The 14,115-nt window shown below is 40.1% G+C and overlaps 1 protein-coding gene across 1 annotated transcript in view; it reads right to left on the reverse strand.

Moving 5' to 3' along the window:
- Positions 1-1,969: 1,969 nt before the first annotated feature.
- Positions 1,970-14,115, reverse strand: part of LOC116729750 (olfactomedin-like 2A) — a 31,988-nt gene continuing 19,842 nt past the window's right edge. The window contains exons 5-8 of the mRNA XM_032578481.1: positions 12,964-13,210; positions 8,128-8,433; positions 7,738-7,923; positions 1,970-5,137 (exon numbers count right to left, since the gene is read on the reverse strand). Of these exons, the coding sequence (XP_032434372.1) occupies positions 4,533-5,137; positions 7,738-7,923; positions 8,128-8,433; positions 12,964-13,210 (1,344 nt within the window). The 3' untranslated portion in view covers positions 1,970-4,532. The remainder of the gene's footprint in view (positions 5,138-7,737; positions 7,924-8,127; positions 8,434-12,963; positions 13,211-14,115) is intronic.

A 14,115-nucleotide genomic window follows, 5' to 3' on the forward strand; every position in this document is an offset into this window, starting at 1 on the left:
GATGTGAGTGAAACGTGTTCTGTCAGGATCAGGAAGACCAAAGCTCTCATAGAGTTAAAGAGCCGCCAGGCAGCCTTCCTTTCATGCCTTCAGATTATAAAATTGAAATTCAAAGCAGTATTTCAATTTCAATGTTTACCAGCAGAGTTGAAACCCACTGTTATCTTAATGGTCTTATTGTCTGAGGGAGAAAACTGGACTGCACTGCGTGTTCGAACAGACCAGCAACCAGAAGTATAGAAGAGACAGAAAGAAACAAAAACAAAAAATCATTTTTCAACACGCAAGCTAGTATTTATTAGAGGTGAGATGGTGTGCATTCCTCTGACATTGTGTGGCCATGTTTGGTTTCCTGTTTTTAGTTTCTTATGCCTGGTATGTTGGGAGCAGTAATTGAAAGAAGGTGACAAATTTCACAAAACATCTCCGACAATTTCACAGGTTTGGAAAATGAGGGACTTATTATCCAAGCTATTGTTCTGCCTTCATAAAGGAAATGGGTATTTGGAAATATTTTTCTAGCGGAAGATGCTAGTTGCCTCATGCTCCACTTTAGAATATTTCATGCTCCATCAGAACATCAGAGTCTCCTTGCAGATCAAACCCAGGTTAAAACAAGCAGTGCTGGTTGCTGCTCTGCCCCGAGCCCTGATGCTGTCTGGTGGTGAACTGATCTTCAGTGCCAACTAAAACTTTGTTTTGCAATAAATAAATATTCATTTAAACAATCCAGACTAGTTGGTCCCTGAGGCTAAAGCTAAATGCTAGTTGGAGAGGGGCCACAACATCTTAACCCTCTATGATATGCAATATGCCTCAAACTATCCTATGCTAACAAGCCATAGCATTTGTGGCAGACTATGTTGAGGTGAACCAGCTGTAGTGTAGCAGAGAGAAAGGAAGAGAATCTGAGCGGCATATACACAAGGATGATTGACACCACTTAGCCCCTCCCCCTGGCTCTGATTGGTTGTTTTTGACCGGGAGCGGTGCATTTCTGCAGATGCCAGTAGTAGCTCAGGGAAGAGGTGTAGATTGATATTTTCACAGATGATCTGTTTCATAACATTCTGTCATTACATAGTAGCAGTTTTAACAAATATGTGACATTTTTTTTTTGTTTGTTTGTTTTTCTTTAGAAAAGTTACGTACTTTTAAGCAGATTCACTCTTAGATGTGACTGAGTGATCCAGGTCCAGGAATGTCCCACGGGGACAAAGGCTTCACATCCCGGCCGCTGGGAGGACATGATGGTGCGTGATGCATACAGTATGTGCTGCTGATGAACAGGAGGCCCTGCTGATGTGAACAGGGTCAAGGCTTTGTGCTGACCCCGGGCTTCTGGGGCCGAAGCGGCACAGGTCATGTGAATTGTCAGCACTCATCAACACAGTCGGTGAGAGTGTGATTGTTCCATCGCCACATCATGCCAACATTTCATGACAGAGTTCATGATTGGCCGCACCGTCAGTGGTGCGCTCATCAGACCTTAGCGGGGCCAAGACTGACATCATTACTGAACTGAACCGGCCCGTTACTGGTATTCAGAACAACACAGAGAAACAAGGCTTTTTTTTTTCTTCTTGGTGTCAAATGAGAAACCACATGTGTTAAAACACCACACCCACAATTCACCTCATGATTAATTTCTGTCTTCTTCCAGAGTTACATGACTTGGAGACTAAGTATTACATTTTGAAATCTATCCAAAATACATACGATAATGGCTGTATTATTATGACTCAGGTCATATTATGACTATGTTATGTATGTTTTGTATACCTGGACTAAGATTAAGCAACATTGTTACTTTTACTTTAAACCAAACGGAACCCCAGAAACCTCTGTTATCCGGAAATCGGAAAGTTTGACTAACTTGTCTTCCTCCCTTTGAAACAAGGAGGGTGAGGCTGTTATCCTGTGGCATTTATTGGTCACGGTGGATTTATGTACAGAGCTCACAACAGGATTTCAGAGTGAACATTTTATTTCATGACACAAGCACATGCTCAACTTGTTTCAACACAATATTATGTTTCTGTTTCTATGTGTAGACTTAAACAAATGACTTTATTGATACTGACATGATTTCAGTAATAAGCTTTTTTAAAAAAACATTGTGGTTATGAATCATTGTTGCAGGAACGCCCCCCCCCCCCAAAAGAAACATTCTAGATTTGTGTAAGCGTTACATCATGGGTGGTAAAACATGTAAATCTGAAACAAAATAACATGGCTACATTGGACTTTTGTTAGAACATGATGAACCCGGTTTGAAGTGCAAACATTCAAATGCTCATTTACAATATATACAGTGGCTATGAAAGGTTATTGGCATGGTAAAAACTGGATCTTTTTATGAAGAAACAATAACAGATTCATTACATCGTCAAATCATATTGTGAACAAATATAAAAGTAAAGTGTAAATTTTGTCATACAGTTTAATCAGCACACTCCTCGACATTTCTCTGGTGAAGAAACAGGATGCATGGATAATAATAAAGCAAATTCCTGAACAAATGTTTGGTCACAGGATGGGAAAACGATGACATGACTGATACTTAGGCCCTGGGAACCTTTCTCAGCAGCCTGTCTGTTAGAACAGGCTGAAGTAATGTCACCAGCTGAGTTAAATGCCAAAAAGAGAAAACATTTTTCAAAAATTATTAAAACAAAAACACTCCAGAATGCATCTGAACAGCCATTGGAAAGTCTGATATCTTAGGTAAATGACAAATACAACCTCTGATGAAAAATATGGAATCAGTACTCCTGGTGGTTGCTTGATGAGTTGTTTTACTGAGCATTATTTTCCTAACGTTCAGAGATAGCTGCTTATTAATTCATAATTTCATTATCTGTTAGCATAACACTTTGGGGTGATCAACTCAGTTCCATTTATGGACTCCAGTTGTTTAAATTGATCCAGTTTCCTGGAGACACTTGAGTCAGTTTTGTTGCCAAAAAAGCTGTTGTGGCCTGAGAGGATGATTGTGTGATGGGTTGAACACATGAAGAAGAAGAAGAAAAGTATTGAAAATTTGTTGAACTGAATCATCAACACAGTGGTGATTTCCACAAATCACTGTCTGCCTACTCCAGACAGAATCCTCTCAGTCTGCGGTGTTTGAAGTGAGTCTGCCGCCGCTCAGTGATTTCGCTAATTCTGCTTGTGCATCTACTACAGCAGCAGTGAGCATGAGCTCTGGGTTAATGGAGAGCTCAGACTCCTGACACGCACATTACTAACATTTCTTATTCCATCAATCCAAAGAAAGCTTAATAATGAAATCAAGATTTGTCAGAATAATAATGCAACTTTACACCAAGCAAAGAGCGTTCAAACTTTTCTTCAGGAAAGGCAGATCAGCTCAGTGACCTGTCCAGACGTAGTCTGGATTTCAAACAAACTGAAAGTATATGGTGGAAACTGAAAAACAAGGTAAATGAAAAGGCTCTGCCTTTTTGGTCATTTCCTCAACACCAAATGATTACATTTCTTTTCAATGCATAATGTGAAAAAATGATACACCAATGAGGCAACTTTGTTTTGTATATACCTGTATATCTTGAGATGTTTGACAAAGATTGAACGTTCAGCTAGAATCAGAATCAGCTTTTTTTCACTAAGTTTGTGCACCCAAACAAAAACTTTGACTTCGGCTCCACTTTGCTCCTGGTGAAGACAGTGAAAGTGACCACAGAATGGTGGTAGCTGATGAACCTGTCGCAATAAGCAATGAATCAATCACTTTTATGAGGCAACATGAAATTGATTGCTTCTGATGATTCTGATGATTAATATTTATTGAAGGGCAATTTTGTTTAGAGACTAAATAATTCAATTTATTAAAGGTTTTGAGTTTTTATTGTGGAGTTTATTTCCTTTTTTATTTATAGATTTTGGTTGTTGTGAGTTTCTTTTGTAAAGAACACAATTTCTTTGAAATTTTGCATTGAGTTCATCCTCAATAATGCAATGGTGAACTTGTATTATTATGCCATTATCATTATATAGTTGAAAATGGTTTCAAAACCATAATGTTATTGTTTATCTCAATAATTTTTGGGGCAATTTATCATCCATAAAAATGTACTAGAGTGACAGGCATACTATCTACTAAATAGACCAGCTTTGGGTCATATCTGTTTTTTTGTTGGTTTTTTGTCTTGTTTTAGGGTTTTTTTGACAACAAAATAGAAAAACTGATCAAATATATTCTAAGAAAGATATTTTCTGCCCCAGGTTGTATTCAGTAGTCAGCTGATTGGTAATATAGCAGGAAAATAATATTGTTTTCAGTTTGCCATTATAATTTATTATCCAAAGCTGTGCAAAAAAAATTTAAGGATTGGAAAATTGTATAACAACATACTTTAGAAGATGACAGGAAAGGCTGTAAAGCCTGACTGAGGCCCAAAAACAGATCTACGTCCAATGATAGGTTCTACATGAGTTCTTACAGATAAATACTGAGAATCCTCTAACTGGTTGCCATCCTGGCAAGCCTGGATACAAATTACCTGTGTTCATTCCTCAATGAAGTTCACCTGATATGTGACCTGATTGCCATTGTCCCATGCATACAGAAGCTTATCCTTTGGGTTGTAGTCTATCTGGGTGGTGAAGGAGTACTCGTTGGTGAATGGCAAACGTGGGATTGCCTCCGTGTTTGTGTGGGTGTCATAAGCATAATTCACCTCAGCTTCTTTCTGGTTGTACACATCGACAGCATACAGGACACCGCAGATGATGAAGCAGTTTCCATAAGAGTTCCGCTTGAGGCCTGTTCGGTAGGTCGTTTCCTTTTTCAGGGACAGGTCTCCGGGATCCAGTTTACTAATCACAATCAACTCTTGCTGGTTGTAGTCATAGTCCAGAGATGGGTAGATTACCCACAGACCACTTTCGTCAACTGCAAAGTCAATATCCGAGTGTCCCCTCCACTTCCAGCGGTTGGTGTCCTCGTAGACGACATCGTGCAGCAGAGTCCACGCTGCCATATATCGCATCCTCAGATCATACTTAATGATGTTCTTAGTGAAGGCCCTGTTGTAGTAGAACGCTCCGTTATAAACTACATGGCCAGTCCCGATCCAGTTATAGGGCAGTTTGTAAAGATTACTCCAACGCCCTAGAACAAATGACAGGACAGGATTAGCTTTTGCTCCTTCATTACGACACTCAAGTCTCATTTGCCAATGAACACATTCTACTTTAACATCGTATCATCACTGATGCAATCTGCCTGCGTGACAACCAATAATGTCAATGTTTATGTTATCCCATGACTGGGATACTGTGATCCAAGAAAAACCAGGCTGTGCTTTGGCCTTCGGAGAGAATATTTCTTTAATCTTTAGTCATCTTCCCAGCCCCAGGCATGCTCCCTCCCTTATCGTAATGCATCTCTTGAGACTGCATGGCCTGGGCTCAGCTATGAACACTTGATCCAAAAGTCTTATCTGCCAACAAAAACACACACTACCACAGTCAAATATCTGCACATGCCCACTTAGATAAAATAAAAAGACTGTCTTCAAACAGGTGGTAAGTATCTTCACAGATACTTTATTGAGCGTCTAACTCTAACCGTTCATTTAGCATCTGCAGCTACATCATGAATTCTGATAGCTTATTGAGAAAAGAGGCCTCTCCCTCTGATTCTGCTTCTGGACATAAAGGGTCTCTACAGGTAAAGGCACTGATGTGTCCCAACAAGTTAACACATTTGTGTTTAATTTAGATAAAAGACAGAAGACAGAGATGTTGATAGAGTTGTTATTTTATCCATGCTAGCTCCCATAAACGGAGCCATCAAATTAAGGGCCACTCTTTATGGCTGTTGCTTGGCTTCCATCACTTTCTGTAGGGAGTTGCATCTGCCAAAAAAAATAAAATCTGACTGTGTGAATTTATTCCCTCTGTTTGACTGAAACTGAACAAATCAGGCCCACTTATGGTGCATCAAAGTTCAAAGACAATTTAACTCCACAATATATTTGAGAAGTGTTGTAACTTGTTAACACCTGAATCAGTAAAAAAAAAGTGCATTTTGCAAAACATAGAGAGGTCTTGATCTCAGCCATGTAAACTGAGAACAATAACATAAAATATAATTTCTACAGGTCTAAAGCAGTCTGCAAAAAACAGACAGTTTGGTCAGTTGTTCATTACTACAAAGGAAATAGCAGCCACACAGACAATACTGGATAAGAGATGCATTATGCTTTACTTACTGTGAGTTGCAAACATGAAGCTTCCCTTGCTAAGCTGATTTTTTTCACAGTACCAGACTGTATGTGCACAGGCTTAGCGTAACAGTGATCCTGTTTGTGTAGGATTTCCCCCCTGAACTAACACACTTTGTACTATAGGTGTCACTTTCTAATCACATCCTATTTCCCATTCTAACCCTCCAATCTCAGGAAGTCCGATGTAGATAAACTGAAGCCTGTGAAGAACAAAAACAATGTGGAGCAGAACCCCCCCACCCCCACTCTTAACCCCACTCTCTCTGGTCCTACCCCTGAGGCCAACCGGCTCTCTTAATCCTCTTCTGCTGGATTTAGTTCAAAAAGAAAGGCCAAAGCACATGTCAAGGAACAGCAGGAAGCGCCGCTACTCACAGAGATACCTAGTCATCCGCACACAGCTGTGAGCTCACCACACCACAGGATGCCTCACATGTAAGTGCATTTAGTAAACCTAATGTCTAAACATATCTAAATCAACAAGTCAAATCCAACATGTGCAGATCTTCTCCACGCTCCCAGAAAGAATGTTACAAGTCTGCAGTTCATTCGGAGATAGGAAGGGTAAACTGTCTCATCTGTGTACTCATCATGTTGCATATTGGTGTCTGTTCATACTTTTATTAAGTCAAACAGGAATTATAGCAAATACTACATGTTTTTCTAAACCAAAGCTTTGGAAAAATACTGTGTGGAAGGTAAAGACAAAAGTGTTTGGAATGTGTTTAGGTCTGGCATTAAAGGGTTTAGGACTTGATGAAAAAGATCTCCATGTCAGCAGTCAAACATGGTGGATGTAATGCGATGTTCTTGGTTCTCTTCCATGTCTTGAAATGGCAAGGCTTGTTGTCACTGATGGACCATAAATTCTACTCTCTACCAGAAGATACTGAAGGAAAACTTACATCCATCCTGAGTTATACAGCGGGACATTGCTCCAAAGCACACCAACAAATCCACCACTGAAAAACTCGTTAAAAAAGATTTTGCAACTTAAATCTAGATAAAACACTTATAAAACAATAAAACAATGATCTTAAGCTGGCCATTCCTTAAAAACCCTTCAGTGTGGTTGCATGACAAAATATGCAAAAACACTGCAAATCTGTTAGGGGTTTTTATCTTCCATGTCACTGTATATTACCAGCGTTACCAGGTTAACATTCATAAAGAGCAGTCATTGGTCTACTCTTTATGCATGTTATGCTTTCCTGCTTGGTCAATAATGCTGTCAATCACAGTCCACTTGCTCAGTCTTTGGGTAAATTGTGCAAAAATAACCATCTTACAAATACATGGCTATTGAAATGAATTGATAGAACATAATGACATCAGCCACTGAAATGCCTTAACTTTAAATATTCCCACAAACTCAAATGTCTGGAATAAAACTAAAACAAAGCTTGAAGTCCAAACACAGGGATGAACTATATCTTGTAGACTATATGCATTTTCTCAAAAACACCAGAATGGTGCGTACCTTGTTTGAAGTTGTCCAGGTTACGGAACTCCACCAGGTTGTTGCCATAGTAGTAATTAGTCACGTAGATCTTGGAGTCCTTAGCCAAAGGATCCTTCATCCAGGCTCCCTCATTGCGCCCATAACTGTGTTGTTTCTCCGGTTGCTCAATGGATGCCAGAGTTCCTTCACAGTTGAGAATCTTCCCTGGAAGTAACAAGCAGAAAATTCAACCTGCATGTCCGGGAGAGAATGATTCGCATTAACATGAGCTTAAATTGATTCCATGCTTCTACATGTCTTGGCAGCTCAAGACTGCACGATCTTCTGCTGCTCAGTTGGGCGGCCTCACTGTCGTGACAGCATGCAGCAAAATACTGATCTTATCACAGCACAGAGTTCAACACATACCTTCTCTGTGGAGGCTGGGCCGACTGTTGTTGTTGGAGTTGTCCAGCACCAGCACAATAGTAGGAGCTGGTCTTTCAGACCGGGGCGTGCTTTGGATAGTGGTAGTAGTGGGCTCTGTGGTGGTGGACGTTGTGGTGGTGGTGGCGGTAGTAGTGGTGGTGGTGGTAATGGTAGCAGTGGGAGCTGTAGTGGGGTCAAAGGTCTCAGCCACAGTTCCCTCAACAGGCTCTAGGATAGTTTCAGTCCCTCCATCCTCAGGCTCATTTTCTGTTAGATGATGGACCGGGTGTGTTTTCACAGAGTGGTCTGAGATGAAAGAGCAGACGATAAGGGGAATCAGAATAAGAGAGACATTACCTGGAGGATGACTGCTGTTAGAACGGATAAACACTGCTTTCTTCTTCTAACCTCATGAGCCATCATTGCATCATTGAGCCATTATGACCAAAGCATCAAGGTCATCGGTCCAACACAGGTTTTTGCTTTATTATCAAAAATATGTAAAACAAAAATGTTAACATTTGGGTGTGTACTTGTAAGCGTATTTATTCCCTCTCAGCACAGCTCGATGGATACGTCAGCCGGCCGACATTTTGTGTTAATATTTGTGTTCACTTCTTGTATTGACATCGGCCAATGCGTGCATTTGCTTGCCAGTTCATTAGAGCAGCAGCTATGCCTTGAGATCACATGACCTCATACATTGCTTCTCCATCCAGGCAGAAAGCAGCTGGTAATGTTGTAAGACTGAGTGCCGACAACAACCAGCATAAGTTTTAACATTTTAATACATATTTATCTATCTAATTTAGCTGCATCTTTGAAAGTCTTTGTCTCACTGTGAGCGGTGGAACAGCGGTGTTAAATGTTCTACGTTGTTTGTTACCCATTGTTAGTATGTTTTCCTTGTTTTGTTAATAAATGTTTCCTTTTTGTTTAAATTGAGGCTTTTAACATTTGTCATCATTGTGTCATTTTTATCATATAAGTGGAGGAAGAAAAAAAAAATCAGCTTCAAGAGTTGGCCAGAAAAAATCGGCCACACATGTTGGGGATCGGTTAGACTGATGTCAAAATCATCAGTATCGACACCATCCTTAAAAAGCCTGTATCAGTCGATTTCTGCCTCTTAATTACCAAGTGTGCAACTGAAAAGTATCTGCTTCTAAGGGCCGCTGCACCACAGAAAGATATTTGATATATGGAGTTTTTTCTAAAGCAAGAAATTGAGGACCGACCTTTTATATATAGTAACCATCTATTAAGTGGTGGATATCTTTCCACTGCACGCATTTGGAAATGTTCATATGCAAAACATAAAATATCTCAAAACAAAACAATGGTCAGTAAGCAATTGGATAAATCCCAGGTCAGAATGGCAAAAGAAAAATAATAAAAAAAGAGACTTGTACTTGGCTTGTTGAGGAGAAGAGCAGGAGTTGTGGAACAGAACAGCCAGATGGGAAACAACTGGAGCATTACACGAAAAATATCAGATTAAAAATACAGCATTATTACTATTTGTCAACATTAAAAAGCAACTCTGGCCAAGCAAAAAGGGCAACAAAATTTGGTTGGAAACAAGAAAACTGTAAGAGTGGAAATACAGTACAAAAAAGCCTTTGACTGTCTAAATGTCGACTGAAGTTTAGGATCAATTTTATTAAAAACTTTGAGGACTGAGAAGTTCTCATGGAAGAACTGTTTAAATGTTTTATCAGTCGACTCCAGTCTCAATTGCAATTTCTCCTGCTAAAAAGTTGACAGTCTGATGGTAGGGCAGCCTTCCACTGGTCCTGAAACTGCTGCATTCCAAGCTGGCTGACAGATGTGTGGGGAAAGTCTTCCTGACACGCATGCTGACACCACATGGACCTGAGGACAGCGAGAAGAAGTTGCTTCTTCTGCAAAGATGTCAAGCAATTAAGCGTTCTTGGTATCAGGAGGTCCTTCGCAGAGGTTTGGATTGTTCCAGAGATTAGCGGCAGCAGGGCCACAGCAGAAATAAACATGTTTTATGGCTCTTGTTAAAGCCGATCAGTTTAAACTGTATGGATGTCTGACGGTCACCAATTCACTTGGATGTGTTGCACAAACTACCAGCCCAGAGAAAGTAAAGTGTCCTTAGCAGCAGACTGCTTTGAGGTTACATAACAGATAACATCATTTCATTGTTGATTGATGGGACAGATATCTGTGCTTAATAAAGCACACACAAGGGACATAAAAAATATGCTGTGTTAGAAAAGATCAAACACTCTTAAATGAAGCTTGATATTATAATGAGGTACTGTAAGCATTTATAATTGAGTCATTTTTTGCACGATTTATACCACATGTGCAACATTCTAGTTGCATGACAATATTGAATTGTAAAAGTACAATGAAGTATTGCATTTATTAAACATGAAGAGCAGTAATGCAGTGATATTGTCTCTGAAACCGCATGTTGTGTTGTTAGAACGCCCACTTCAAAATAGAAAAGAAATACAGATTTTTCATTTTGATCTCTTTTGTTTAAGACAGATTTCGGAGGATTTTCAGGTCAACATGTACAGGGCTTCTAAAAAAATTATTCACCCCTTGAATGTTTTACCCTTTTATTGATTTTACAAATCAATCAGGATCAATAAAATGAGCCATTTTACAAAAAAACCCTTCAATGTCAAAGTGAATACTGATTTCTACAAAATGCCAATTTTCCTTTTTTGCATAAAGTAAGTGATTTTATTTTTAATCATTAAAAATAACTGGCCTAATTCAACACAGGTCCAGCCAGTTGATAATTTCTCAGTGAGTTGAATGGAGATCAGAGTTTAGATTTGTTCTCTGAGCCCGACCTGAACCAGACTCAAAAATCGGGCTGGGTCAAAATGATTTGGGTCGGTATTGATCTGGGTTTTTCTATCCCTTTCTTTCTGTAACATTGCTTCTTTTTGGATTCCATAAAAAGCTACAGCCTGACATGTAGACGACTGTTCTGTGCTGACAGACATTAAAAATGAAGAGAGAATTCCCTAGAACAAGATGATATTTGGCTATAGACACTTCTCAGTTTTTCATGTTTTTATATCCATGAAGGCTTATTGTCATGATTCCAGCCCTTCAGCTCTGCCTTGGCTGTGCTGATTGCTTATTGCCCTCACCTGCACTGAGCTGGTTCCTATTTAAACAGCTGCTCGTCACCAGCTCAGTGCGAGATCGTCTGTTGCCACTGTCACAGCTTTCAAGCATTGTTGTCCCATGTTCCAAAGAGTTTTCTGGTTTCTGATCCTGCCTGTTTTTGACCACAGAGTTTTGCCTAATCCTTCTGCTGTTGAAAGTCCTGTTGCTGAACCCTGCCTGTCTCTGACCCTGCCTCCTGCCTTCTGGATTCTGGATTTTCATTGCCTGAGACCCTCCCGTGCATGACCCTGGACCGTTTCAAGACTCAGCTTCTGGTTGGTGGATTTTGTCCCTGTTGTCTGCTTGTCCCCTGAGCCCCCCCAGATCTCCCCTTGTCCATTTACCCTACCTGCCCCTGGCTGGACTCCTGACCTCTGTGGATCCCCCATCCCTGACTCCACCAGTGAGGCCACACCCTTCCACACCAATTACTTTTGTAATAAAACCTTTGGTGAAACATCCTCTTGTTGTGGCTGCGTTTTGGGTTCTGGCTGATTCTGCTTTTAACATTACACTTATTGTTCGTTTAGAAACGTCCCACTCCATTCATTCCCCCTGGAACTTGTGCGATGAGGCGACAGTCCCTTGTTCTCATCCAGCTGAGCGACCGCCATAATTAAAAAGCAAATAAAAAGTTTAAAATGTTCAACTTTTGTTTCTGTCTGCAGTCACAGAGAACTTTGACCTTTCTCTGTCGTTTGTCGCTCACCGTCTGTCGAGCTGATGAACTACACAACCATCCACAGGAGAGAAGCTTTTGATTAATCTATATGATGTAATATTATCGCTTTAACATTTTCAGATTAACTACATGCATTAACGTGTTAATTTTGACAGCCCTATTACAGTATATATAGGCAGACAGGGACACAGGAAAGGTGACCCTTCTCCTCCTTTTTAAAAAGGTGTCACTCCCTGCCCCCGTATTTGAAATGGGATTTTTGGCCCTAACTATATGTGATGAATGTCTGGATTTGTAACTGCCTTTTCTGGCTGATTTAAGGGTCTCAGCAGAAGCAACAGGTGCAGATGTTTGACAAAAGTGCTTGGGCTCTGTCAGATTCACATACATGGCAGAACATAGCTTCTGACAGCTCTATGCTGTGAAAACGCAGCAGCCCTAATCACCCCTCTACAGACCTGAAGAGGATTCAGGAAACGCTTTCTCTTCAATGTCAGGGTCCTTCTGCCTCACTGAGAGGAGCAGAGCTGAGGCTCATCATGAACATGGCAGCTCTGCATTCAGACTGTCCTCAATGACTTCCATCTCTACCGCTGATGTAGAAAAGCTTTGATTTCCTGCTAATAGAAACCCCAAGGCCAGAGCAGATAAAGAGCTGCACAGGGTCATTTTCTATAATCGTTCCTTTCGCTTCAAATTTTAAAAAATGAGCGAAACAATGAGAGCCTTGTCCTGCAGTTATTTAAAGGCTGTTCTGGGAACACTCCTACTGTCCCAGTAAATACTGACCCTACTTGCCTGTTGCTTTCTGATTCAGAGTCATGAGGGCTCAGAGACTAATGGATCGTTTTCAACACCCACAGTGGATCAGACCCAGACGACCACACTCACTGCAGATTGTTGAACATATTTACCTCACATTGACCTGCTCTTCATGAATGTTGACTGGAGAGTATACAGGTTGTTTAGATCAAAGTTAAAACTCGTACCTCCTCTTTGGTCATCTTGGTTGGTCTTAGAGGCCTTGTAGTATGTGATGCTCCTCACCACACCAGGCTGCTGGCCAACCACCTTTGATTTTGGAGTCGGGTCGGGCTTAATCGGTTTCCCAGGCTTTATGACCTCTTTCTTGGGCTTGACTGGTTTTTCTTTGGGTGCCTTTGGAGGTGTTTTGGCAACAGGGGTCTTTTTGTTTGCTACCTTTCCTGGAGGCTTGACTTTCTCATCATGAGTGTCCTGTGAAGACACGAGAGAGTTGGAAATAGGCTAAAGTGCTTCTTATGGAGTTACATGATTTGTGGTGTATTTTTAAGGTGTGGGATAACTTCTATAAAAATAACATAAAATGTCTTTGTTCATGATGTAGAAAACTATTACAGGTAAAAAAAAAGTGAATATTTGAAAAATTATATTTTTGGTCACGGATTTCAGAAAAGTGAATTCATATAGGTTCTTTACACACAAAGTCAAAAATGAATAAAAATGTCATGATTATGGCTTGCAGAGAATGAAAACCCGACAATCTGTCTTAGAAAATTACAATATTACTCGTTACATTTTGAGCCCTAATTTTAAACATAAATCTCAGACTTTTATTTCTATGCACTCAGTACTTGTTTAGGGCTCTTGTAGCATAAATCACTGCATCTCGCTATTCTGGCTTTTACCAAATTAAATTACGGTAATTAGAAATTTAAACTGACCTAAAAAGCTCACTGTGTGTTTTCAAAGGGACATATCTTGCAAAATCCACTATTTTCTATACGGTACTTTCAGAGTCTTTTACATTCATATTCTCTCCAGGTGCTGGATACCTTTATATTCTTTTTGGACTATATTTTTCAGTCTGTTCATTTCTCTCTATTCGCTATGACGTTTTCTTGGCTATGATGTCATCACATTTGCTGTGGAACTGCTAAACAAGGTCATGACTTCCAGCAAATTGGTTTTGTGAAGCCGCCATTTTTTTCCCCCTCGCAAGTAACTGAAATTGTCTACTTGCAATTTCAGTTATGCCAAAATTGCAAGTAGACAAGTCAAAATGTTTGGTTCTAGTTTGTGTTAATGCACAGCAGTCCTTACATCAGAGCCTCTTCAAACTGTCTGATTAAATGAGATTATTCTCAGGCATGTACCACATC

This window comes from Xiphophorus hellerii, chromosome 12 (assembly GCF_003331165.1).
Source record: "Xiphophorus hellerii strain 12219 chromosome 12, Xiphophorus_hellerii-4.1, whole genome shotgun sequence".
Lineage (NCBI taxonomy): Eukaryota > Metazoa > Chordata > Actinopteri > Cyprinodontiformes > Poeciliidae > Xiphophorus > Xiphophorus hellerii.